General features: G+C 36.0%; 1 protein-coding gene and 2 pseudogenes across 3 annotated transcripts in view; 2 read left to right on the top strand and 1 right to left on the bottom strand.

The window, feature by feature from the left end:
* The window catches only part of AFF4 (ALF transcription elongation factor 4), a 78,118-nt gene that overhangs the window by 45,424 nt on the left and 6,138 nt on the right, over nucleotides 1-26,556 (bottom strand). For 2 of the 3 annotated variants that reach the window (XM_087816384.1, XM_087816386.1), the window contains exons 2-5: nucleotides 8,579-8,670; nucleotides 8,038-8,164; nucleotides 5,140-5,934; nucleotides 3,589-3,633 (exon numbers count right to left, since the gene is read on the bottom strand). In XM_087816384.1, coding sequence (XP_087672510.1) covers nucleotides 3,589-3,633; nucleotides 5,140-5,934; nucleotides 8,038-8,160 — 963 coding nt within the window. In that variant the 5' untranslated portion in view covers nucleotides 8,161-8,164; nucleotides 8,579-8,670. The remainder of the gene's footprint in view (nucleotides 1-3,588; nucleotides 3,634-5,139; nucleotides 5,935-8,037; nucleotides 8,165-8,578; nucleotides 8,671-26,556) is intronic. The other variant, XM_087816385.1, reaches the window with a different exon arrangement.
* LOC107525406 (exosome complex component RRP43 pseudogene) lies at nucleotides 10,339-11,141 on the top strand (annotated as a pseudogene).
* Nucleotides 14,257-20,876, top strand: LOC107525414 (heterogeneous nuclear ribonucleoprotein A1 pseudogene; annotated as a pseudogene).

Below are 26,556 nucleotides of genomic sequence, written 5' to 3'. Positions count from 1 at the left end.
AAGTACCAATTAGGCACGATGTGTGCAAGGCACTATGGGGCAGGTAATAGGAAAATAAATAATATACACTCTCTGGCTTCAAGGAGCTTAGAGTTAAGATGATAAAACCTGTGAATAGTTACAGAAATCAGCTTGTAATCAAATACAAGGCACATAGTAAAATGCTACTAAGGAAGAGCTTGCTGTGGGAGTGGGAGCAGGGGAATAATAATAAAAGCAGCTAACATTTATTGTGTACCTGTAATGAGCCAGATACCATGCTGTTTTACATGTCTATTACTCACATAGTGCTCACAATGACATTATGAGGTAGATAACCATTATTATCCTGAGTCTACGTAGGATGAAACTGAAGCACAGAGGTTAAGTTATTTATTCAAGGTAACACACCTAGTAAGTAATGAACATAGAATTTCATCCTGGGATGTTTGGCCACAGAGCCTATTCACTGATAGGAAATTTTGGTCAGAAAAAATCAGAAGAGAGGTATTAAAAGCACATGAGCAGGAAGACAGACAAGTAAGGCTGTAAGTCTGATTTTATTCAATCAGGCCTTCTGTCTAATCATATGCCAACTATGTCCAAGTGGAGGTTTGGTTAAGATCACAATGTGCATACTACGGGAGTAGAGGGGAGAGAGGTATCAGACTTGGAATAAGGAGGGAGTGTTTTATTCTGGCATTTAGCTCAAAGTAAACAATCAAGTATACAGAAAAAATATAGTAAAGGTTTTATAACTTTTAGAAATTTACCTTACAGCTTATACCCACACAGTTGTGTAAAGATACATGTTCAAGCAGCTCACACTTAAAAAATGGAATCAACCTATATGTTAAATAACACAGGAATAATTAAACTATCAGACATCCATATAATGGAACACCAAGCAGACAGTAAAATGAGAAATTTAAATACTGTTATGAAATGATGTCCACAGTATATTAAATGACAAACACAAATCATAGTCTATGTCCTAGTAAATGTTTATATATGAAAAAAAATCTCCGGAAGATAGTTACCTTTGGGCAATAGAATGACAGAAGGGGCAAAGACAAGGGCATTTAATACAGTTTTTACTACTTGAAACTCTGGAACAGCCACCTGCACTATAATTGCTCTTTATCTTCTTACAATGCTTTATTTAATGGCATTTCACTTACTGAAATAATAGTTGATTTCCTAAATCCTGCTCTACAATGTCAGCTCAAAGGGTGCAAGAGTGTCATTATTATCACCACTATATCCCCAGTGCTTGACACATAGTAGGTGTTCAATTAGTAAGACTTGAATTAACGAATCTCTTTCTTTTTACAGTAAATACATATTGCTTTTAGATTAGAATTTTTTTTTTCTTTAAGTCTCTCCTAGAAACAGTATGACTACAAATGTCAAGAAAACATGAAGGGAATTCAGACCTGAAATTCCTTGCCCACTGCACACAGGGAAGGGAAAACAAAACAGAAAACCATATACCCCAGGTTTTCAGTGTTGGCATTTTACACCTCAAATACCAAAATACCCTCAACAGAAAATCTACTTAACTCTCCATCATCAAATGACTGAGCACTTATTACTCTCAAGGCTATATGCCACGCTGTATATATACATTCAGAATAAATTTTCAGTAACATCAAAGAAATAATTAAATATAAGAAAATTTAAGATTTCTTCTAGGTATTAGAATGCCATGCATTTTTGAGGATTTGGGGAAAAGATATATGCTTCCTTAGACTTTTTATATACATGGCAACTGAAAAATGAATACTGAAAAATCAAAGGAAAGAATTTATCACTATGGTCTCTGACAGTCTAATACAGGGGGAAGAATAATTGCATTAGGATTCTAAGAAAAAAGAGAATTTATATGTAACTCAAGAAGAAGGAGAAACACATTTCATGGAAGTTTTTTTAAAAAAAGGTAAAAGAGCGAGAAAGTATATGAATTAGGGAAACCAGTTTGGTTAATCAGTAGTGGGAGAGGTTAGGACTGGCCTGTGGAAGGTCTGGAATGTTGAACCTGGTAGCAATACGGAAGACAAATGAGCAGGGAGACTGAAAGGCAGAAACGCAGAGTGAGGACTGTACACTGCAATTACTGAAGCCCAAGATGACAGAAACGGAAATAAAGGCATGAATGACTATTACAAGGAATTTTCAAAGTCTACAAGTAGTTCTGTGATAAAGTAGAACATGAAAGAAAGAAATGACAGATAATTAGAATTCTACACTTATAAGCATGGGAGAATGGTGGTACTACTAATGGAAGGAAATCTGATAAATTTAGTCATGTTGAATCTGAAGCAGCAGGGAGAAATCCAAATGGAGAGCCAGTTAAAAAAACAACTAAGAGACATAAACCAAAACCCAAAGGAGACCAAGGCAGAAGAGAAGGACTGAACAGCTGTCTGATAAAGAAAAAAAAAAAAAAGGAGAAAAGAGCAACTAAAAGAGCAAAAAGAGGTGGCTAGAAAATGCACCCATATTTAAAAGGTAAGAGAAGACACAAGGTTCCCCAAAGGCAGAGAATGAAAGATAAGAAAGATGGCTGGTAAATAAAAACAAAGAAGCATATCAACAGTCATGAAAGGAAGAATGTTTCCAGAGGAAAAAATAAAAATTCTTTAAAACAGCAAAAAGAGCAGAGTATTCAAATAAAGTCTCCAATAACGTTACAGAACAGATTCCATGGAGTGGCAGAGGTAAAAGAGAGGTTATAGTGGGCCAAAGGAGAGGAGGGGAGAGTAAAGCAAACGCAGCCAGTGCAAGTAGTCTTAGCCAGGGCAAGTAGTCTTTCCAAAGCATCCATAACGAAATGCCAAGTGCAGACACAAAAATTTAGGAGCTTTTCCAAAAAGTCCTAGTAATATGTTTCTGATGGTTTTTCTCTATTGAGTCAAAAGCAGAATATAAAAGATTTTATATTTTTCAAAATCTTTAAAATATATTTCTTACACTTAGATTAGAAATAATTTTTAAATGTAATTATGCAAGTGAGCAGCTGGTCAAAAAATTTGAAAATTTATATACAAAATATACCATGATACTGAGATATATCACTGGACTTCCTCTTTTTCTTTTCTCAATGGAGGAATATACTTTTTGGTCATGTATCAACTTTAAACATATTCCATTAAACACTCAAAATATGCATTATTCAGAGGAGGTCTTTCAGTGTAGAATTTGATCAGTAGTGCAGATGAATTACAAAGCAAGCTATTTTCAATGTTTGACTGTAACTACTGAGTTTTTTAGCACTTCAAATTATTAACAGAGAAACCTGAGAAAGTACAGTTATATTTGGTTCCTTCCTCTTTTTAAGGGGAACAGTTAAGACTGAAATTTGTTTTACTTAAAAACAAAAACTGCTCTTTAAATAGAAAAGTAAACAAACCAAGTGATTTAGAACATAAGTATGACTATCAGCATAATAAATAGTCAATTATTTTTGATGGACATAATCAAGTTATACATGTGAGCAATCTGTTGCTTCAGATCCTTTGTGAAATAGAGGGGAAAGAAGGTAAGAGAGTGGCAGAGCATAATTAAATAAGAGAGTTGAACCTATTAAAAAGAAAACACACAACTTACTTTAAGAATTTCATCTACACAGCTCACATCACCAGAAGCAGATGCCTTAAGAAAGAAGAAACACATATTAGATTTGAAGTTATTATTAGATTTTTATCATTTGTTGCACAAAGTCAAGAAAATTATTAGAAACAAACCTCAGTTTAAAGAAGTACTTATGATCCCACCACTCCACATCAGAACACTAATTAGAGTCTTTGAACTAATTTTCTTAAATACAAATTTTTCAAAAACTAAAAGAATTTTAATCACCAAACTGTACATAATTTTAAAACTTTATATTTTTCAAAAGCTTTAAAATATCTTTCCTATACTTAGACTAGAAATAATTTTTAAATGTATTTATTCAGATAAGCAGCTTGTCAAAATATTTAAAAATTTATACGCAAAAAACCCATGAGGCCTAGCTGGTGGTTAGAGCGTTGGTCCATTGACTGAAGGGTCTCAGGTTCAGTTCCAGTCAAGGGCACGTACCTCGGATGCAGTCTGGATCCCCAGCCTGTTGAGGCACACGAGGGAGGCAACCAATCGATGTGTCTCTCTCATATCGATGTCTCTATCTCCCCCCCCATTCTCTCTAAAAAAAATCAATGGAAAGAATATCCTTGGATGAGAATTAACCAAAAAATGAACAAACAAACAAAAAACACCAAAAACATGACATTGAGGTACATCATTTCACATAAACTAACAAACAGAATAAAACCAGTATTATTGAAAAATTACTTGTCTGGAACATGATGGACATTTTACATAGCCTTTCTTAAATGTGGAAGTTGTTTATTTTAAGGCACAAACAGGAATTAAAAAGCGGGAGTTTGAACTCAAGTCTAATTCTAAGGATCATGTTGTTTGAAGAAAGAATAAATTACCACTTTCTTCTCTTCAGAGGAGTAATTAGATGACAAATGCCATGAACAATGAGTTTCTCAGGGCCAAAGAAAAGATTTTCAAATGTTCTCGAAAAAGCATTTTACCTATACCTGACACCGACCACCCCCCACAAATGTTTTAAGCTATGAGCTGTGATTTTCAGCTACTACCATTACCTTTAATTTTTTAACCTCACCTGAGGATGTGTTTATTGAATTTAGGAAGAGGAGGGGGGCAAGGGAGGGAGGAGGGGATGAGAGAAAAAGAGAGAGAAACATCAATGTAAGAAACATCGATGTGAGGGAGATCTTTGAGCCCCGAGCGGGGATCAAACTCGCAACCTTTTGGTGTATGGGAAAACGCTGGGCCACCTGGGCATGAGGAAATCTAAGATATTCATAGATCAAAAGGAGGAAATCTAACATACTCATACATCATACTTTTATTCTATAACCGACTCATCATTTTATTGTTTGAAACAGTGAATGACATTTTCTCTACTGCCCAAGAGGGGAAGTGAGCAGCTCTATGCACCGCTTGGGAGTCAATCACAAGTCCTCCTTTAAACTTTTACATTTCTTACTATTAAAACAAATGGACACTTGAAGTTCAACAATAATTTCATGGTAAACTGCTTCACACAGTCACAATGTCAAAAGTTCTAAATGGGTAACTTACATCCAGTGGTTGGGAAGGTATTTTCAGCTTGGTGAGATGTGCTTTGCTGCTGGGCTTCAGTTCAGCCATGCTGCTGCCATGGGATTGGCTGCTGTAGTGCTCAGAGGACAGCTTTGGTTCCATGGACTCCTGTCCATCCATGGGCCGTACATAGGCAGTAGGTTTCTGTAACATTGAACTGGACTTTGACATCAATGAAGGTGGGAAAGACTGATTTGAGTGCTGCCCACTTGAAAAAGGTACACGGGAAGGAGAATCCCAGTTTGCATCAGGGTCCCGAGGTGATTTGGAACGCTGATGTTCCTTGCTATGGTGATCATTCCCATGAGACCTGGAATGACTGGAGCTTAATGAAGAAACAGCCTGGGGTTTCCCCGGGCTGGAAGAGCGTGATTTGGAGTGTTCTGATCCATGCTGGCCTTTTTTCCGGCTACTGCTCCCACTACTGCTATATGAATCACGGTCATGCCTCTGGCTACTACTATTATTGCCACCACTGCCACCTGCACTGGTCCGCTGGCTACTGTGTCCACTCTGTAAGCCTGAGGAACGTTTCTGAGACTGAGATGTGCTGGGTGCTGGTCCTACTGGAGTCCATTTGCTACTCTGATGAGAGCTCCCATGTCTCTGTTCAAAGAAATTTGGGTTAGATTTTTCATCTGCTGACGGTGGTACTGCAGGCTTGGGAATTGCAACAAGCTTTGGTATGGATCTGTCTCCTATGAAATCCTTCATTTCATCGTAGTTTCCAAGCATACTCTGAATACGACTTGATAGCTTATCTTCTTTGCTAGTCTACAAAAAAATGTAAAATATAATTATACAATTAGCATAACTGGAAATAAAAGATGCTTCTAAAACTGACTTTCCAAACTTCAAATGGAAAGGGTCCTTCTTCATATTTTAAGGTTAACATCTCAAAGCAAACTCCAGATAGGTCATTTTTATGGTGAAAAAATTCATGAAAGTGAAAAACATTCATGATAAAACACAAATATTCTATAGGACACTGAGAAATATATATATATATAATAGATTCCAGGAAGGAAAAAATACAAATTTCACCAATAAATATACTGAAACAGACTGAAAATCTTTTAAACAACAGGAAAAGTAATCCGCCTTTACGTAATTAAGTTCCAGGTCAGCAGATCAGTCAACACTCATACACTGACAGTCTAGGAAAACATTATATTCCTAATAATTCAAAAATTTAGTGAAACAAGTTATACCCAGCTGTTTTTTTTTAAATTTTAATCCCTCTGTCACTTTGATTCATTAAGTTAATAAAAGTTCCAGCCACAAATTAAGCATGGAAAATCTACTGATAAAAGTTTAAAATTCTCCCCCATAAATTTAATTTAAATGAATAAATAAATAAGTTTTAAATCCTAATTACTGATTCTGACCAATGAATGCTCCAATATTTAAAGTCAACAGTACATAATTTAAACTTCAAGAATTATTCTTGGATAATAAGAAAGTTCAAGATGTCTCCAAGCTTTAGGACTCTTTCATATTCATACACATGGAAGAAAGAAAGTTTACCAATTACATTAAAAAGGAAATCAAGACTGAGCTACCACTATTTTATTTTGAGGTTGGCATGAATCGGTAACGACTTTACATTATCTGAAAATCAGTCTGATCCCTATTAAGAGAGAGAAATATACAGCAATTTATAGACAACATAAAGATTAGAAATAAAATCCAATTCATTACAGTGTAATTATAAAATAAATGGCAGTATGATTTTAATCACTAATCCCAAATCCCAGGTTTTGTGTTACGCTCATATAAATCATGTCAGTATAACTGCCTTTAATTAGAAAATCCTTAGAAGCTCTGAATACATGGCTTTTACAGATCTCATTTGGTTTCCATAAACACCAAATGTTTTAAAGGTAAAGCCAGGATATGTTACATTTGTATTTCATGAGAAAAAAGTCTAACACACTCTCAATCTCATACTGTATACCAATAATGGTCAATACTGCTGCTATACATTGTATTATAGCTATTATGCAAAATATAAGTCTTTAAAATGTAAAAATAGTTCAAATGAAACACAAAGCCAAATCAAATATTAGAGACATTTGTGGCTACCACAGCTACATTAGTAATCAAAGTGATATCATTCAGTGTTTTATGTAATCTCAAATCAAGTACAATGGTAGTTATAAAAATAGCAATTGGTTCTATTTATTGAACACCTCTGACAACATGCTTTAATCTAAATCTGATACTGTTAATTAAGCTTTAAATACATTAGAAAGAAAATCAGATAATATGTGATAACAGCAAAAGAAACAGATTGATACTGAAGATAAATTTATTCAAACATACTAGTAAGTCACTGAAACTTAGTTAACCAAGAAAGCAAAAATAGGCAGAAACAAAAGAATCTATGAACTGTATTCATCTTTGATTGATGTTATACCCAAAGAACCTAAGAAAGAGCAGACAATGAAGGTTGATTGACAAAATTTTAACTTAATTTAAGGCTTAGAAAGGTGAAATACCTGCCCAGAGTTAGTAGTAGAGCCAAGAATATAGACATGAATGTTTGAGCTAATCCAGATCACATTTTCAAAATTATAGGTAGCAATTGGGGGGTGGGCAATGACAATGACTTTAGGGCCCTAGTAATACTCTATTTCTTGATCTAGGTACTAATTATATCAGGTTGTTCATGTTGTGAAAATTCTTTTAGCTATAACACAATTTGTATACTTTTCTGTACCCATGTTATACTCCAATAAAAGTACCTCAACAAAGTACATTTCATTCAGAGGAAATAGTATACATAACTCTTTTCTAATATAAAAACTCAAGTTTAAACATTTTAAAAACAAAAATATCATAGTATTGAGGGGAAATATTCAGAGGACAACTTACAACTTTGTATGGCTCAGCAAAGAGAGGAGAGCTAGGTGGGAAGGCGTCTTCACCCTGCTGAATTTCCTGATTCCGCCTTTCCCGTTCTTTCATACGCAGCACATTCCGGTCTTCACGGTTCATGTTGCTATGGAGAAAAACGCAATCTTTATATCACATAAAGAAAAGGAAAAATTAAATGTTCTGTACTGATTTTGTCAGTTTAATGCTTCAAACGGATATTCCCTTTTGACTTCCAAGCAATAACAGGCATTAGTGCTGAAGCTGGGTTTTGGAAATGGTTTTATCAATTAATACCACCCCATTGAAACACTTAACCTTATCAACTTTTAAAGTATTCTGCTAGCTAAAAGTCAGCTAAAACTTATACATTCAGAGGGAAAGTAGTACTTAAACCCAAATCCTTAATATTTCCTATAAGCCTTCCATGGCTTCCTCTTCAGAAATCTAACTATTCTTTGCCATTAGAGGCATACAACCCACTCCCACCTACCACCCCCCACCCCCCAGGGTCCAGTGCTTTTCTCTACTTTGCATCTACCTTATCTTGATTTCTTTTTGTCCCAAACACAGCTTCCTTGGTGTCCATCCTTATGGCAGTTTGACCTCAGCTTTGCTGTTGCTCTAGATTCCCTAAAAAACGACATTTCTGCTCTAAATACATTAATATTTCAATTAACACCTCAATAAATGGCAAAGCTGAGGCTTTCAGCAATAGAATCTAAAATTAACTTGGGTTAGTAAAAGTAGTCGAAATTGTGTTGAAGAAGAAAGAGTCTTTTAGAGTGAAGGGAAAAATGAGGGTGTCATTACTATAATCATAAGGGTATGTTGTGTTTTCACTAAGAATAAACTAAGGAAAATAGTTTCACAGCAGCAGGGATTTTGGTTAATAGATAATAATGAAAAAGGTTTTCAAACCCTGGGACAAGGAATTACCAGGGACTCTGCAACACTCTTCCCTGAATATAGATTAAACCATCTGTCCTAATTTTGATTTTATAAAAAAGTCCTGTTGGAGGCCAAAGGGAAAAATCAAGTTATACTTGTGCCACATTTCTAGACTTATGATTCATAAATCAAACCTAATCAGAAAATTGAAGTCAATAAAGATTGGGGAAAATTTAACTGTAAAATCAGAATGGACAGCAAAACCAATATACTCTTGGTCAGAACAGTACAAGTAAACATTCAAAGATAAAACTTTCTGACTTGCAAAATTAGTACCTTGCATTTAATATTTTTTGAAGTATTCTAAGTGTTCCAAATGTGTATTCAAGTTGTTTACTATTTGTAAAATTTTCTAATAAACTTAGAAAAGAAAATAAGCTTTTTGAGGTATGGAAATAGTGTGTGCTTTCTAGGGTCTCCCTAGTACTTAGCACCAGACAGAACTACAAAAAGCGTTTGAATCTTTCTTTAATATAAATACCCTAAAACATCTATGCTTTAGTATTCAGAGAATAAAACCAAAGACCATGTATTATCCTCCAGCTCACTTGAAACAACTAATAATTGTATATCACTAACAATCAAGTTTCAAACAGACCTCCTGAGCTATTGTGCTGTGACATACAGTTATTTGTATTTGAGAGTCTAAGGGGCATGTTAACTAACGATTTCCTTACATTTCCTAAATTCAGTTCCTGAAAGATCAGAAAACAGAAATGCCTTCTTTAAACTATGATTTAATTTTATGCATTCAACAGCACTAAAATAATCATGCAAGAAACACTTGTACATTTACTGCAAAAATAGGTATGATTCCCACAATGAAATCCTTCCTATAATACAATTACAAAAAACTTGGTTTTCTTTTCTTAAACAATGAAAGTCATCCAACTGGGTATTTCCTCTTTTAACAAGACTGCCAAGAAGCTCAGAACTAAATTAACTGATTATTTAGAACTAATATCCTAGTTGTAGTTCTTAGTCTCTAATTTTTTTCTGATCTGATTTTCGCATCTAATTTATAGCCTCCATTTTTTTTCTCCTGTGTCTTTTATGAATACCTCCTGCCTAAGGTAAAATAAAGTTTCCGAAAAGCAACCATTCCAGTAATCTGAGCTCTCTTAAAAGTAACATGAAATTTAAATGAGTCAATTTGAAATACATCTTTGCTTTACAAGCAAAAAACTATTGTATCACATATCCCTTGGGACAGATGCAACTATTGTACTAAAATAGGATTCAGTTTTTAAAATTAGCAAATTACTATATCACAACAAATCCTATGGGACCATTAGATAAAAATAATTTTGAAAAGAATACTGTCAGGCACAGGCACCTACAGGCAGGAAGATGGCGGCTGGGTTCAGAACTGTAGAATCTCTGGAGTATTACATGAGATTTTTGAAAGAGAATTCCCATCCTGATGGAAGAGAACTTGGTGAATTCAGAACCACAACTGTGAACATAGGTCCCATTAGTACTGTAGATGATTCTGCTCCAGTGAAGCTGGAAACTACTACAGTAATTTGCGGAATCTGCAGTACCACCAACAGATGCCCCTGATAAAGGGTATGTTATTCCTAACGTGGATCTACCACCTCTGTAGAAATTTCAGTCTGGACCTCCTGGAGAACAGGCCCAAGTGGCTAGCCAGTTCACTGCAGATGCCACTGAAAATTCAAAGGTAATTAAAAAAGAGGACTTAACACATTTCTCCAGGAAAGTTTGCTTGGGTTCTACAATGTAATCTCATTTGTGTTGACTATGATGGAAATATTTTGGATGCCTATACATTTGCTTTGTTAGCAGCTTTAAAAAATGTACAGTTGCCTGAAGTTACTATAAATGAAGAAACTGCTTTAGGAGAAGTTAATTTAAAGAAGAGATATTTGAACATTAGAACTAATCCAGTTGCTACTTCCTTTGCGGTGTTTGACGACACTCTGCTCATAATTGACCCTATTGGGGAGAAGGAACATCTGGCAACTGGAACCCTAACAGTAGTAATAGACAACAAGGCAAGCTATGTTGTCTTCACAAACCCGGTGTAAGTGGACTGGAGCTAAAATTCAGGACTGTATGAGCCAAGCAGTTACAAGATGCAAAGAAGTGAAAAAACTGATGAAGTAATTAAGAGTATGAAACCCAAATAAACCACATTTTCAAAACAGATTTGTAAAAACTGTATTTGTTACCTGTGCACAAAACTTTTATATTAAATAAATATCAAACTACATTCTTTTTACGGGGGGGAAATGTCAAGTAAAAATGAGGGTTCTCCACCTAAAATTTTTAATCATTCAACGTAAACTGTTTTAAGAAACCATCAAATACTTATGTTAAGTAATTAATTAATTACAAACAATTACAAACAACAGTCTATGGACAAAAAGAAATGCAAAAAAAAAATCTTCAACTTAGGTTTGTTCTTGGGAGTGATAATGAGTAGATATATTGAGAGTTCTGGGGAATTGGGGTCTTTAACATGAGAAGAGAGACATGCAAAATGGAATGAGGAAAAAAATAATCCTTGGGGGTTAGAAATTAGAAGTCGTATTTTGAATTCATGCTTATATAAAAAATATACATACAGTCTCTAGATCTGTCCACTGAAAGCATCTAGGAGCAGTGATATCCCAGTAGAAAAAGCACCCTCAACACCCAAATTTTTATTTCTAACATCACTCCCCACTAAAATGGAACAGGACTTACTTGGCAAAATAGCTAATTCCAAGACTATAGCAGGAAGAATACAAAGTGAGCCTAAAACATATTGTTGTAAAGGCAACAAAATGCTCAAAAACAGATGAAAGCATCACAAGGGCACAGGAACCAACCCGAAAGGGCTCACACTGGTCAGATTTAGAAGATGAGCCTCAAAATGAATAAAGATGCTCTGGCCAGTGTGGCTCCATGGTTAGGAGCATTGTCCCGCATACCGAAGGGTGGCAGGTTAGATTCCCAGTCAAGGGCAGGTACCTGGGTTGAAGGTTCAGTCTCTGCCTGGTTGGGGAGAGTGTGGGAGGCAACCAATTAATGTGTCTCTTTCACACAGATGTTTCTCTCTCTCCTGCCCTCTTATTCTAAAAAAAAAAAAATCAATGGAAAAAATATATCCTTGGGTGAGGATTAACAACAACAAAAATGAATAATGACAAGAATGAAACATAACCAATTGAATAAAAAAAGAATTCCTGAGTCCAGAGCAATAGTAGCAAAAAAAAAAAAGAGAGAGAGAAATACAGCAGGGAACAAAAGTCCTTCTTTACAGAAAAATGCCAGCTAATAAAAGTAGAAGAAATAGAATTATAAAATTTTTGCAGTCACTAAAGTAATAATTGAGGCAAGAATTGTCAATGGATGCTAAAATCATTGGGTGAGAAAATTGGGGAAGATGCATTATTCAGTATCATCCTACAGTCTATTAATTACAAAGAAAAAACTCCTTAAAGAAGTATAGCAAACACTACCTTTAATCAAGTGATCGGCCCGGCCAAGCGTGGCTCAGTAGTTGAGCACTGACCTAGGATCCAGGAGATCTCAGTTCGATTCCCAGTCAGGGCACGTGCCCAGGTTGTGGGCTCGATCCCCAGTTGGGGGAGTGCAGAGGGCAGCCTATCAATGACTCTCATCATTGATGCTTCTATCTCTCTCTCTCCCTCTCCCTTCCTCTCTCTGAAATCAATAAAGATATATTAAAAAAATAAAAATCAAGTGATCAAATTTAACAGCATCAATAATGGGACAAACTGACATCATGTGCCTTCCAATATGATATGATGCACATAAGACATATCACCACTTAGGTATTCTTCCTGCTTAAAATATTAACCTGAATCTAATCACGAGTAAGCAGGCAAATGTAAATTGAGAAACATACTATAAAATTGGCCTGTACCCTTCAAAAATGTCAATATTATGAAACCCTCCCCCCAAAAAAAGGCTACAGATTACTTCTACATTGAAGGAGACAAAACAAATGCATATATGATCCTTCATTTCCCAGATTCTGGATCTGGGGAGAAAAAAATTGTTGTGAAGGACATTACTGGGAAATGGAGAAATTTGAATGTTGAAGGTATTTCAGGTAATCATGTCACTGTTAAGTTTCTCAACTGTGATAACTGTATTTGGTTATGTGGGAGAATGTCCTTGATTCTTAGGGCATACATGGTTGAAATGTTATCATGTCTGCAACTCTCAAATGGTTCAGCATCTACCTGGATATATACTTAATATGTTTATATATACCTAAATATGTATTTGTGTGTGTGTAGTGAGGGAGGAAGGGAAAGACAGACAGACAAGAGGAGAAGAAGTAAGGGTCAGGGCAGCAGCAATTACAGTAAAAATGTTAACAACTGGTACATCTAGGTCAGGGGTTAGGAACACCTGACCCAAGAAATTATTTGGTCTAGCCCTGCCAAGGCAACCACAGGCAGGACTTGAAATTCAATAAATCTAGGAGCTTTTTTCACAGCTAATTTTTAAGTTGATACTTCTGTATGACCCTCGAATGAAGTTATAAATATCCAAATAGCCCTTGGCAGAAAAAAGGTTCCCCACTCCTGATATAGGCGAAGGGTATATGGATGTATATTATGTTTCCTATAGGTCTGAAGTTTTTCAAAATAAAAGATGGAAGGAAAAGAGTGATATAGTTTACATTTTATTTTTTTTAAATATGTCTTTATTGATTTCAGAGAGAGGAAGGGAAAGGGAGAGAGAGAGAGATACATCAATGATGAGAGAGTCATTGATCAGCTGCCTCCTGCACGCCCCTGACTGGGGATCGAGCCCACAGCCTGGGCATGTGCCCTGACTGGGAATCGAACCCTGATCGCCTGGATCCTAGGTCGACGCTCAACCACTGAGCCATGCCCAGCGGGGCTATAGTTTACACTTTAGAGCATTATAGGTGCTTTTCAGCATTTTCAGCCATGGGATTTACTATCAAACTGTCTTTTTTCTAGGGCTTCAAGTATTTCTTTCATCCCTAAAGTGTGCCCCCTTGCACCTCCAAATTCACACTGATCATCCAATACTCCTCAACTCCTCGTCACTATTTACAACACTTGAGAAAGTATAGTGCCATTCTCGGCTAGGAGCAGACACCATCAACATGCCACTTTCAGTCTCCCTAAATTAAATGGGCATCCCAAATACATTTAATATTTATCATTTACCAAGTGTACTTATTAACTTAATAAATATGCAACAAACATCTATTATATACTTAGCACTGGGGAAAGAAAAGAATTTGCCACCATGGGTACTAAAACTTACTACAAAGCCATCATCGTTATCAAAGTAGCATGACAGCGCATAGAAATGAACAAACGAATCAGTTAACACAGAGGCTAGAAATTAACTCAGAGATATAGGATTTTAATAGTTAACAAATCCAATTCAATGAGAAAACAATGTTTTCTTTAATAACAACAATAATTAAGAGCCAAGATGGCATAGTTATTAAAATGGTGAAGCCATGTTTCACTCAACCAGAAAAATAAATCCTTCAGCCCAGCAGCCTCACTCACAGGATTACATCCCATAAAAATAAAAGTACAGTCATAAGCTATGAAGACATTTACTGCAGCACTGTTTTTAGTGATAAAGCAATGGAAAATAACCGAATGCTCAAGAACAGAGAAGTGGTTAAGTAAATGGTTAAATTATGGTTTATTAAAACCAGGTAGATCTTTGCCAATTAACTTGGAAGAATTTCCATAATTGTGAGAAAAAGTATATGCAATACGTATATGATATAACTGATCACCTTATTATTTCTTTAGGGTAAAACTCAGAAGTAGAATTGTCAGGTGTTGAATATGCAACTAACTCAACTAACATCAGAATGTATCAACTAATATTCTCACATGCTAAACACAAGAAAACAAATCTAAATATCCAATTTTATACACAAGATTGTAGAATGTCTCCCTATTTAGCTAAATCTTCTTTCTTGGCCCTCAGTAAATGTGGTGTTGGGGTTTTTTGTTAATCCTCACCCAAGGGTATTTTTTCCACTGATTTTTTAGAGAGAGTGGAAGGGAGGGGGAGAGACAGAGAGAGAGTATAACACTGATATGAGAGAGACACACTGATTGGTTGCCTCCAGCACATGCCCCAACCAGGGTGGAGACTGAGCCTGCAACCTAGGTGCGTGCCCTTGACTGGAATCAAACCGGCAACCTTTCAGTCTGAGAGCCAAAGCTCTAACCACTGAGCCAAACAGACTAGGGCCCTCAGTAAATATTTTGACTGTTCCTGTAAACATGAATAAAGAGTATTCTTCCAATTACATACTTTTCAAAAGAGATAAACCTTGATGGTTTTGGTTTCCCAATTATAAAAGTAATTCTTGCTCTTTGCTCAAAAACTCTAATCTGGCTAATATAAAGTAGAAAATAAAAGTCACCAATAATTTCACTCCCCTGAAATAAACAAATTGTGAGGAGTTACATAGAGTCATACATGTAGACATTATTAAACATGCAATTCTTATTTCATTTAATAAACAATGAACTAGTTCCCCTGATAACTGGGTTGTATCCAGAATTTAGTGTTACAAACATTACAAAGTGTGTGCGCATACTCTATTTTAGCTTCAGATAAATTTTTAGATTTGAATTGGTGAATCAAAGGGTATATGCTATACCATTTTAATACGTATCTCTAAATTGCTTTCCAAAAGGATTGTGTAAATTGACAGCCCCACAAAGAGAGTATTAGACTGCCCTTTAACCATGCCATTTTTAAACCTAGTCATTCTGAGTCTTTTTAAATTATACCACCAAAGAGGTAAAAAAAAAAAAAAAAAAAATTATTCCAATGTCATTTGTTTATTTCATTTACCCAACAAATATATGAGCCTACCTACTATTGCTAGGCATAAAATGGAGAATGACACACAGATGGTCCCTGACCTTACAGAGCTCAGGGTTAATTGCATTCTACTGAATTTCTCCGATAGTTATATTACATCTTTCTACGTGTTAGACATTCATATTTTTTCTTTTGTGAAATGCCTCTTCATATCCTTTGTCCATTTTTCTATTAAAGTGATAGTTTTTTATTATGTACTAACTATGCTTTTCCTAATTTGTCATATATCTTAATTGAGTAATATAAGGTGGATTAAATTTTATATTTAACTGTTAACTCTACTGACTGCCTCTTCAAATCTGCTTCCTCCTGCAGGCCCACTCTCAAACTCTACCAGCAGGCTCTACCTAAACTCTCCTCAAACCCTTCATAGTAGGATGCAAGCCTCGCTGCATTGCCAATTTGTTAATACTCTCTCCAAGTCTCTTGATTTGTTTCCGTCTGCTTTCTTTCCTTTCACCTTGATCTCCATCTGCTCAGCCTCTCTGGAGTTTCCCATCTTTATTTCTGTGGGGTAACTATAATTAACCTAAATAAATAATTTTAAATTACTATACTACAGACATTGTGCTATCTATATCTTTATTTCTCACTTATCTAGTATCCAAAGAGACCAAAAATGAATTTTACTATGGACAACATGGGATTAGGGTACTAAAGCAGCATTTTTCAACCTTTTTCATCTCATGGCACACATAAACTAATTACTAAAATTCTGTGGTACACCAAAAAATATATTTTTTGCCAATCTGACAAAAAAATAGGTATAATTTTGATTCATTCACACTGGACAGCTATTGTGTTGGCTGTTGTCATTCTTTTTTTTATTTGACAATCTAAGGAAAAGATGACAACAGTGCCCCTGACTAAATAGTCAAGTAGTGTATGTTTTAAAAAGTCTTGCGGCACACTGGTTGAAAATCACTGCACTGGTGCTGGCAGCGTAGATCAGCTGGTTGGACTATCATCCAGGGATGCTAAGGTTTCAGGTTCAATCCCCAGTCGGGGCACATGGGAAGTTCACCAGTGAATGCATGAATGGGTGGAGCAACAAATCAACCAATCAATCTCTCTCTCTCTCTCTCACATCAATAAGCTTTTTAAACATCGCCATACTAAAGGAAGGAGAGGGCTGGCTTTGATAGGCAGTCTCTGCGGCCCATTGCCACTGCAAATCTCATCTACTCACAACTAGCAGCTCCATCCAAATGAAACTGCATTTATAGAGGAGCTGGACAAATTAGAAAGAGGTCACTTCTCAGCCACTTATATTTCTCTGAAGATCCTTTGGACCTCTTGCAGGGGGAAAGGAAAGAGATGACAGAGGGGTTAAGAACAGCAATCTCAGGAGAGCATCAGGAATAATTCAGAGCATATATGTACAATAACTATCTACCAGATGAATATTTGGAGGAAGACAGTTCCTCATTTGTCCATAATCAGTATCAGAGAGGCTAAGGTACTACTAATCCTCAAGATGACCCTTTATCTCCCAAAACACAGTTCCTCATAGGTAATTCAGATTACCAGATGAATATTTGGAGGAAGACAGTTCCTCATTTGTCCATAATCAGTATCAGAGAGGCTAAGGTACTACTAATCCTCAAGATGACCCTTTATCTCCCAAAACACAGTTCCTCATAGGTAATTCAGGTGGTTTAGTTATAAGCAAGGACTATTTGATAAGCTACATGTAGAGTGGTAACCTTGCTAGTAAAAATTCTCAAACATAAAACATCTAGTAACCAAAACCCAACAAAGGCAATTATCTCTTAACTTCTTAAATACCATAACAAAGTAATGCAAATTCTAAACTTCAATTGAACTATAAACAGCTGAGGCACTATAATTTAGTAAATGGGGCAATTAAGGATACCTGATTTTTAGTTCTGGTTATATAACATACTAGCTATATGACTTAGGTAAGTAACTTCCCTGAACCTCAGGTTTATTTTGTATAAACTGTTCATAATCTGATGATAAGGATTAGATGAGAACTGTGTTGGAGTATTTAACACTATACAAGAATAAAGTGTAAAACAAAGTGCAAATGGGCACAAATTGTTTTGGGGTGATGTAAATGTTCTACAATTAAAGTGTGATGATAGTTGCATACTCTATAACCTGATTAAAAGTCACTGAATTGTATACTTAAAAACAAGTGAATTTTATGGGATGCAAATTATACCTCAATAAAGCTGTTTTTTTTAAAAGGAGTATTATCAGCCTGAAAAAGACCCTTGATTACTATTATTTGTCAACCCTCCCTCTACCTTCCTGACCTTCCTGATGAGCTTCAGACCAGTACATTCCCTTAAATAACTGAGGCTCCCCCACCTTCTGCTTAAACCACCTGTTTCCCTATTAGAAACAACTGAGGTCTCACATCATTTAAATAATATGGTGCTATTCAAAAGATAAAGGATACAAATGGAATAAATATTACAGTCTCTCAGGATCTGATACAATGAACTTGAACAACATGATAATAAACTAAATAAACCTAACAGATAGGTATAGAACACTCCACTCATCAACAGCAGAATATACAGTCTTCTCACATGTACATGGAACATTCTCCAGAATAGATTATAGGTTAGGTCCTGAAACAAGTCTAAATAAATTTAAAAGGATTGAAATCATACAAAGTATGTTCTCAGATCATGATGGGATGAAATGAGAAAATCAAGAACAGAAGAAAAATTGGGAAATTCACAAATATGTGTAAATTAAACAATACATTCCTAAACAACCAACTGGTCAAAGATGAAATCACAGGGGAAATTAGAAAATCCTTTGAGATAATAAAAACAAAACCCTATACTAAACCTTATCAGATCAGTTAAAGCAGTGCTTAAAGGAAAATTTATAACTATAAACACTGATATTAAACAAGGAAAAAGATCTGAAATAATACAGATTAGATTAGAAATAAATTAAGCAGAAAAATAAGAGAAAATAAACAAAACCAAAAATCAGTTCTTTATAAAGATCAAGAAAATTGACAAACCTTTACTTAAAATGAACAGGGGGTGAAAAAAGGAAAACTCAAATTACTAAAATGATGCATGAAGATGGGGACAATATTACCAACCTTACAGAAATAAAACTGGTTATAATGGAATACAATGAAAAAGTGTATGCCAACAAGTTAAATAATCTAGATGAACAAAATTCCTAAAAAGACACAAAATTATGTAATTTTGTAATTTTTAAAGTTTAAAATGGTGTTCAGTACCTGTTAATGTTTTTTCAATGAATGTTTCAGAGCTATCCTACTGCAAATAGAGCCCTTCAACTACCAGATTACTTAAACTCCAAATGTCAAAATGAGACTTTAGCTAAGATTTCGATTATTTCAGAATCCAGTTTATTACACTGCTATTAAGCTGTAATTTTAACACAATGCACTATTTGTTAAAGCAAAAAGCCTCAAGAGTAGAGAAACTTCTCTTGGCCTCATATGACAGGATTTCTCTACCCATGAGAGTCTGAAGAGGTCGCTTCCTACAAGGCAGGGAAACAAAGATGTACACCTGGAGATCAAAGCCAACAGTAACAAAACATCAGGTTCCAAACAGTCTTTTGCACAGAAGGACCTTTGCCCCAAAGTCATCTTTGCACAGAAGGATCTTTGCCCCATGAGACATCTATAGCCTTCAGTTTAAAATGATGTAGTGAAAAACATGGAAGCAAAGATAATTCCGTACTATTTTAGCTTTTTTCATCATATCTTTATATATTATCTCAATTTCTCATAATTGTGTTTCACAATCACTCTCAACTAGGCCCTCAAAGCTTCCCAGAAATTTTACTAACTTTCTGTTTCCTATTCCTCACAAGTATTTCATGGAGTCTATGACTCTCCCTCCTAATTTGTATTCCACAAATGACTTTGTCTTACTAGACAAAGATTAAAAACAGAAAATTTAAAATCAGAGAGAAATTGAGATACACTGGTTAGATCACTTCTTTCTGTGTATGCTGCCGAGTAAGCACCGTTGACATCTCCCCGCCCGCAGTCACCCGTAGTCATCTGGTCTAAGTCAGAGTCTCCCAAAGAGCTGGAACAGCTGCGGAAGCTCTTTATCGGAGGTTTGAGCTTTGAAACAAGCAATGAGAGTCTGAGGGGCATTCTGAGCAATGGGGATACTCAGAGGCTGTGTGGTGATGAGAGATCCAAACACCAAGCGCTCCAGAGGCCTTGGGTTTGTCACGTGTGCCACTGTGGAGGAGGTGGCTGCAGTCTTGAATGCAGGGCCACACGAGGTAGATGAGGAGCTGTGGAACCAGAGAGGGCTGTCTCAGGAGAAGATTCTAAAAGACTTGGTGCCCACTCAACTGTGAAAAAGACTTTTGTCAGTGGTATTAAAGAAGACGCTGAAGAACATTACCTAAGAGATTATTTTGAACAGTATGGAAGAACTGAGGTGACTGAAATCATGACTGACTGAGGCAGAGGCAAAAAAAAAAAAGGCTTTGCTTTTGTAACCTTTGATGGCCATGACTCTAGACAAGACTGTCATTCAGAAACATCATACTGTGAATGGCCACAACTGTGAAGTAAGGAAAGCCCTATCTAAGCAAGAGATGGCTAGTGCTTCGTTCAGCCAGAGAGGTTGAAGCAGTTCTAGAAACTTCGGAGGTAGTTGTAGAGAATGTTTTGGGGGGAATGACAACTTTGCTCGTGGAGGAAACTTCAGTGGTCAAGGTGGCTTTGGTGGCAGCCAGGGTGGTGGTGGATATGGTGGCAGTGGGGATGGTTATAATGGATTTGGTAATGATGGAAGCAATTTTGGAGGAAGCAGAAGCTACAGTGATTTCAGCAATCACAAGAATCAATCTCAAATTTTGGACCCATGAAAGGAGGAAACTTTGGAGCAGCTCTGGTCCCTGTGGTGGAAGCCAATTCTTTGCCAAACCACAAAACCAAGATGGCTATGGCGGTCCCAGCAGCAGCAGTGGCTCTGGTGGTGGCAGAAGGTTTTAATTACTTCTAGGAAACCAAGCTTAGCAGGAGAGGAGAGCCAGAGAAGTGACAGGGAAGCTACAAGTTACAACAGATTTGTGAACTCAGCCAAGCACAGTGGGGGCAGGGCCCATCAGCTACAAAGACATGTTTTAGACAATATTAATGGGTAAAAAATTCGAGGACTATATTTGTGACTAATTGTATAACAGGTTTTTTTAGTTTCTGTTCTGTGGAAAGTGTAAAGCATTCCAACAAAGGGTTTTAATGTAGATTTTTTTTTTTTTGCACCCATGCTGTTGATTGCTAAATGTAATAGTCTGATCGTGACACTGAATAAATGTGTCTTTAAAAAAAAAAAACCAGAAAAATCCTCTCATCAACCAACCATCACCTTTCAAAGTACTAGCATCTGCATTCATTCTCGTCTTTCCCCTGATTATAAAAGTATCTCTCTTTCTATCAAAGAACAATTATGACCATTTTGCTACCTTTTCCTAGGCCTTCATCGGTTACTGACTTTTCTCCAGCAACTTCACCTTCTGCCTCTCTAATGAATCCCTTCCATCAGCACTCAAACATATTCTTCTTTTAAAAAAGCAAGCCCTGACCCTGTATTTTTCTCCAGTTATCACTCTTTATCTTCTCTATTCTTGTTCATGGCCAAGCTTCTCAAGAGGACTCTTGGTGATTCTCTACTTCCTCTGAAGCCTTTCATTTTATAAAAAGTCACCCAAAAAATTGTAAGAGCAAAATAGTGAGTGCTTGAGTTACCCTCAAACTACCTTAGAAAATACAGCATTGACATTAGAGTGAAGTCCCCTGTGTACCCTTCCATAAATTTATTTATACTTTTACTATATATATATATATATATATATATACACACACACACACACACACACACGCATAGGTATACCTAAATAAAACACTGAATTGTTTTGCATGTTTTTCAACTGCTAAAAAAGGTATAGTCTAAAGACTCTGAGTCTTTTTAATTCTCAGCATTATGAGGTTAATCCATGTTCATTTATTTTCACTGTTGTGTATCCACACAATTTACTTATCCACTCCCTAGATATTTAGGGAGTTTCCCCTTTTTCTGCTATTACAAACAATGCTGTAATGCTCACTTTTATACATATCTCTCTGTACCAACGAGCAAGAGTTTTTCTAGAATAGACACCTACAAGTGGAATTGCAGGGTTGCAGGGTAGGAGCATCTTCAATTTTAATATATACTGTATAGACAAACTACTTTCCAAAATGCATCCAGTCACTAATTAACACTCTACTGTTTCCAACTTCCCACACTCCACCCCTCTGCCAAGATCTCTAGTGATCTGCATGTTGCTAAAGCCAACAGACATCCTATTGTTTTAGTTGACCTATCATTCAACTATCATTCAGCCATTAAGTTCCTTAATATAGTACTTCTGGCTTCTGTAACCCTGGTCTTCCCAGTTTTCCCAGTACCTCTGGCTCCCCCCTTATATCAAACTTCTTAAAAGTTGATGCTCCTCTGTGCTCAGCCATGGGTCTTATTCTGATTCAGTCATTCTCTCCCTACAATTTCAAGCTTAAAATACCATCTATATGCCTATAATCCAAATACCTAAATATGCTCCAGATCAGACCTTTCTCTTCTGAGGTGCAGAACCACATATCTAAGGATCTGTTTGAACATGTTCTTTGACTGAGGAATCTCAAGCTTAATACATCCCAAACTGATTTCTTGATCTGTTTTCCCCTGCCTCCACCAACTCCTACTCTAGTGATCCTCTCCTACCAACTGCTCTTGCTGAATCCTCCCTTCAACCTCTCTCCATATCCAATCCATAACCACAGCCTCCAAAATATATTTTGAATTAATCTGTTCACTTCCTTCTCTACTACCACTGTTCAAAACAAGCCATCATTTTATCTCCAACTTGGGAAAATGTTACAGCCTTTAATTAAGGCTTCTGGTTTCCCTGATCTCTCTCTACTCCACATTTCATGCAACAGCCAAAGTGATATTTTTAAAATACAAACCAGATCATGTCATCCAACCTGCTTTAAAATTTTTAATAAGCGTTCCACTTACCTTAGGATAAACTTTAAGGTCCTTAACATGGCCTACAGAGCCCTGATCTGACTCCTGCCTATCTCACCAGATTCATTTTGTATCTTACAACCCTCCTCACTCCCAGTTCCCACCAGGGCCTTTTAGGGAGGCTTCTTGAACTTGTGGTGCACTTTCCAGCTTCAGAAAATTCATGTAGACAATTCCCTTTTCCTTCAGAGTACTTGATCACAATTATATATGTACTTATTTTGATGTTCATTAATACTTCCTCTCCCACTAAACAATAATCAGGGTATTTGTTTTGTTCAGCATTGCATATCTATAATAGCCTAGTAGACAAAAACTTGAATGAGTAAACTAATGAACTTCATAGCATGGTTAGAAAGGAGACATCTCACTTACTAGGAAATAATACACAGAGATCATGATATTATTGACCTAATATCACAATATATTAATATTTCACAATGGAAATAATCAGTACTTCATACTACACTAAAATCAGACACTATTCTGCAACAAATTTTAATTTAGCACTCTAACATTTGCATTTAATTATTTCAGATAGACCAGACTGAAACATTTATTTACTCATCTGTGAAGCTCTACAACTCTTATCCTTTAACCATAATTCAATTCACTTCCTACATGAAGATTTTCAGATAAAACAAAACTTTATTTCCTCATCTTAGAGGCCAAACAGTATAACAAGTAATGCTTATTATGTAATTAAGCAGTTATTCCATTGTTCAAGAAATAATTTGAAACAGTATTTGCCAGACTGATTACCGAGGATATGAAAAAATATGAACAAATAAATCAAACTGAGAAGCCTATTTTCATCTTCAAAGATATGAATAAATGGGGAGAGATAACGGTTAAAAGTCAAAATTTACAGTTCTTTTTCTAAAGAAACAACAACAATCTTCTGATTCATTTTATTTTAAAAGCATACAAATATCTAAAACCCACAAAGGCATCTTACTGGAAAATTTCTGTAACGTATACACTGATAATTATTTTATGTCTTTATAAAACATCTAATTAAGATATTCTTATGCTTGAAAGTCATCAATAACAGGGTTTAAAGCTGTCTACAGTTCAATTCTTACCTACTTTTATAAAGCCTTCAGGATTTATCTGAGCCTGAAAATAACCAACATACATTTAGATCCAAGTTTTTACTCAAACCGGCCCCTTTATTTAGTAGTCCCTTACTTCTCCCCATTTCTAAGTTCATTCATTTCAAAGCTCACCAAATATCTCAGTTCTTCCAAAAAACCCTCCAAGATTCCTGACTTTTTAAAAGAATAAATATATAATTATGAACTCATTATGTTTATAGCTCTTACATAACTATAAAACTAAAACAACTTGAAAAATTAGATCTAAAATAACGTGAATGTAACAGATTGTGTTGGTTTACAGAAACTAGATCAATGATGTATTCAATTCTGGAAATATGTAGTCTCAAGTCTGGTTCTATAATTTTAAACCACTTCTGTAGCTTGACCTCAATAATACTAATACAGAAAATGCTTATAAATATGTTATACAAAATGGACTTAACAACTGTGAGTGTTTGTTAGTTTGGAAAATACAACTTTATACACCAGACCAGCTAGCAGTCCTTAAATGTCAATTTTAAAGAGGCCTCACCTGTAACTCTGGCAATCTGGTTCCTTTGTGGTTTCCTATCTTATTGAAATCTACATTAAATGTATATAAAGTATAACCACTGCTGAAGTTGGAAACACAACACCCATACTGCAAACTGTTTTACGTTGATTAATTAAAAAGATAGGATCCACCAGAAATATCTCAAGGTGAAAATATTATATCACCTACTATGTATGCCAGGGTTCTTTAGGATTTGGCCTGCCTATATTAACACGTACTATGACACGGTCCAATTTTACTCACCATCTTTCTCTTCTGAGCCACCACAATATCATCTTGGTACAAGGCACTATAGCTTGGCACAAACAATAGCAAACAAAATCTAAACACAGCAACAAACACCCAAGGGAGTATCTGGCTATAAAGCAGTCCTTCAGAAGTTACATAAAACTCATTAATGTCTAAGAATCCCCAGTTAGAAGAATACTACAGAAAATGGAACATTACTAAGGAGTTTAAAGTAACAAAATCAGACTGGCAGTTTCCAGGGAAAAATCATTCTGGTACAGGTTGTAGATCAGACTGGCAATAAGAAAACAAGTGAGAAGACTGATGCAATAATCCAAGTGAGATATGAAAACGGATTAAGGCAGCAAATGTAGAGAAAGGGTTTAGATTCAAATATGTTAAGAAAGTGGAATCTTGGGAAAGCCAGATGTGAGAAGTAAAACAGAGGAATCAAGGGAAACTTGCACGTTTCTGGGAAAAGTGATGACAGTGGTACATTGTCCAAGGCAAGAAAAAGAGCAGAATTGGGGGTGATGGGATTGAGAAGTGGTGGAATAGTTAATCTGTACATAATGAACACTTATAGTGACTACTTGACCAGCTTCTAGCCTCATCTCACCCCAAGATTTTCTGAAAATTCTCCCCCATTTATATACCTGTATTACAGGCAACCGTGTTACAATGTACCCTATAGTGTGATCCTACCTTCAGGGTACAGTTGACCCATCAAGTCTAATCCCCTAACTAAAGCTAGACTAATGCCCAGATCCCACCTGTTTGTGTATATGCATTTTGTGTATACATGTATGTGTATTCTACAATCAAACAAAAACCCCTAACAACTACCACAGTAAATAGGGACATCATAACTAACTGTTCAACCCTAAGGCAATCCTCAAACCCAAGTGTCCACTAAGACCCATTTGATCTGTTAAAACAGGAGTCAACAAACTTTTTTAAAGCCTTCTAGTAAATGTTTTAGGCTTTGTAGGACATACAGTCACAAATACTCAACTCAGCCTTTGCAGCAGCAAAAGCAGGTACAGATAATAAACAAATGGCTGCGTCGTCTGTGTTCCAATAAAATTGTACTTATGAACACTGAAATTTGAGTTTCGTATGATTTTCACATGCCATAAAATACTCTTTTGATTTCCCCCCACCATTTAAAAATGTAAAACCAGCCTGGCTGGCATGGCTCAGTGGTTGAGCACTGACCTATGATCCAGGAGATCATGGTTCGATTCCCGGTCAGGGCACATGCCCGGGTTGTAAACTCGATCCCGTGAGGGACGGACAGGAGGCAGCCAATCAATGACTCTTATCATTGATGTTTCTCTCTCTCTCCCTCTCCCTTCCTCTTTCTGAAATCAATAAAGATACATACTTTTTTTAAATGTAAAACCATTCGTAGCTCACAGCCATACAAGCATGTAGCCTTGTGTCGACCAATCATAGTTTGCCAACCTTTGTGATAAGGCAACATAGATCTGCCCATCCCACTCCTAAAACTCCTTCCAAATGTCCTCTCAGTGTTAATCTTAATCTAAGACAAAAATCTTCCTAGTGGACAGAACTAAAAAATCTTCATTTGACTGACAAAAGAACTCTATTTATAAGGAAGTCAACAAATGAAGACCCGTGTAATTTGCTGGCTCTATCATTTACCTTATACCTGTCCAGCAAGATATGGTGTTAAATTTTCCAACAATGATACCTTCCTCTGCCCTCCTCT

The sequence above is a fragment of the Miniopterus natalensis genome, chromosome 4, assembly GCF_054644295.1.
Source record: "Miniopterus natalensis isolate mMinNat1 chromosome 4, mMinNat1.hap1, whole genome shotgun sequence".
In the NCBI taxonomy this organism is placed as follows: domain Eukaryota; kingdom Metazoa; phylum Chordata; class Mammalia; order Chiroptera; family Miniopteridae; genus Miniopterus; species Miniopterus natalensis.
The sequence above is the reverse complement of the archived record's forward strand: the minus strand, read 5'-3'. Positions and strand labels throughout refer to the sequence as shown.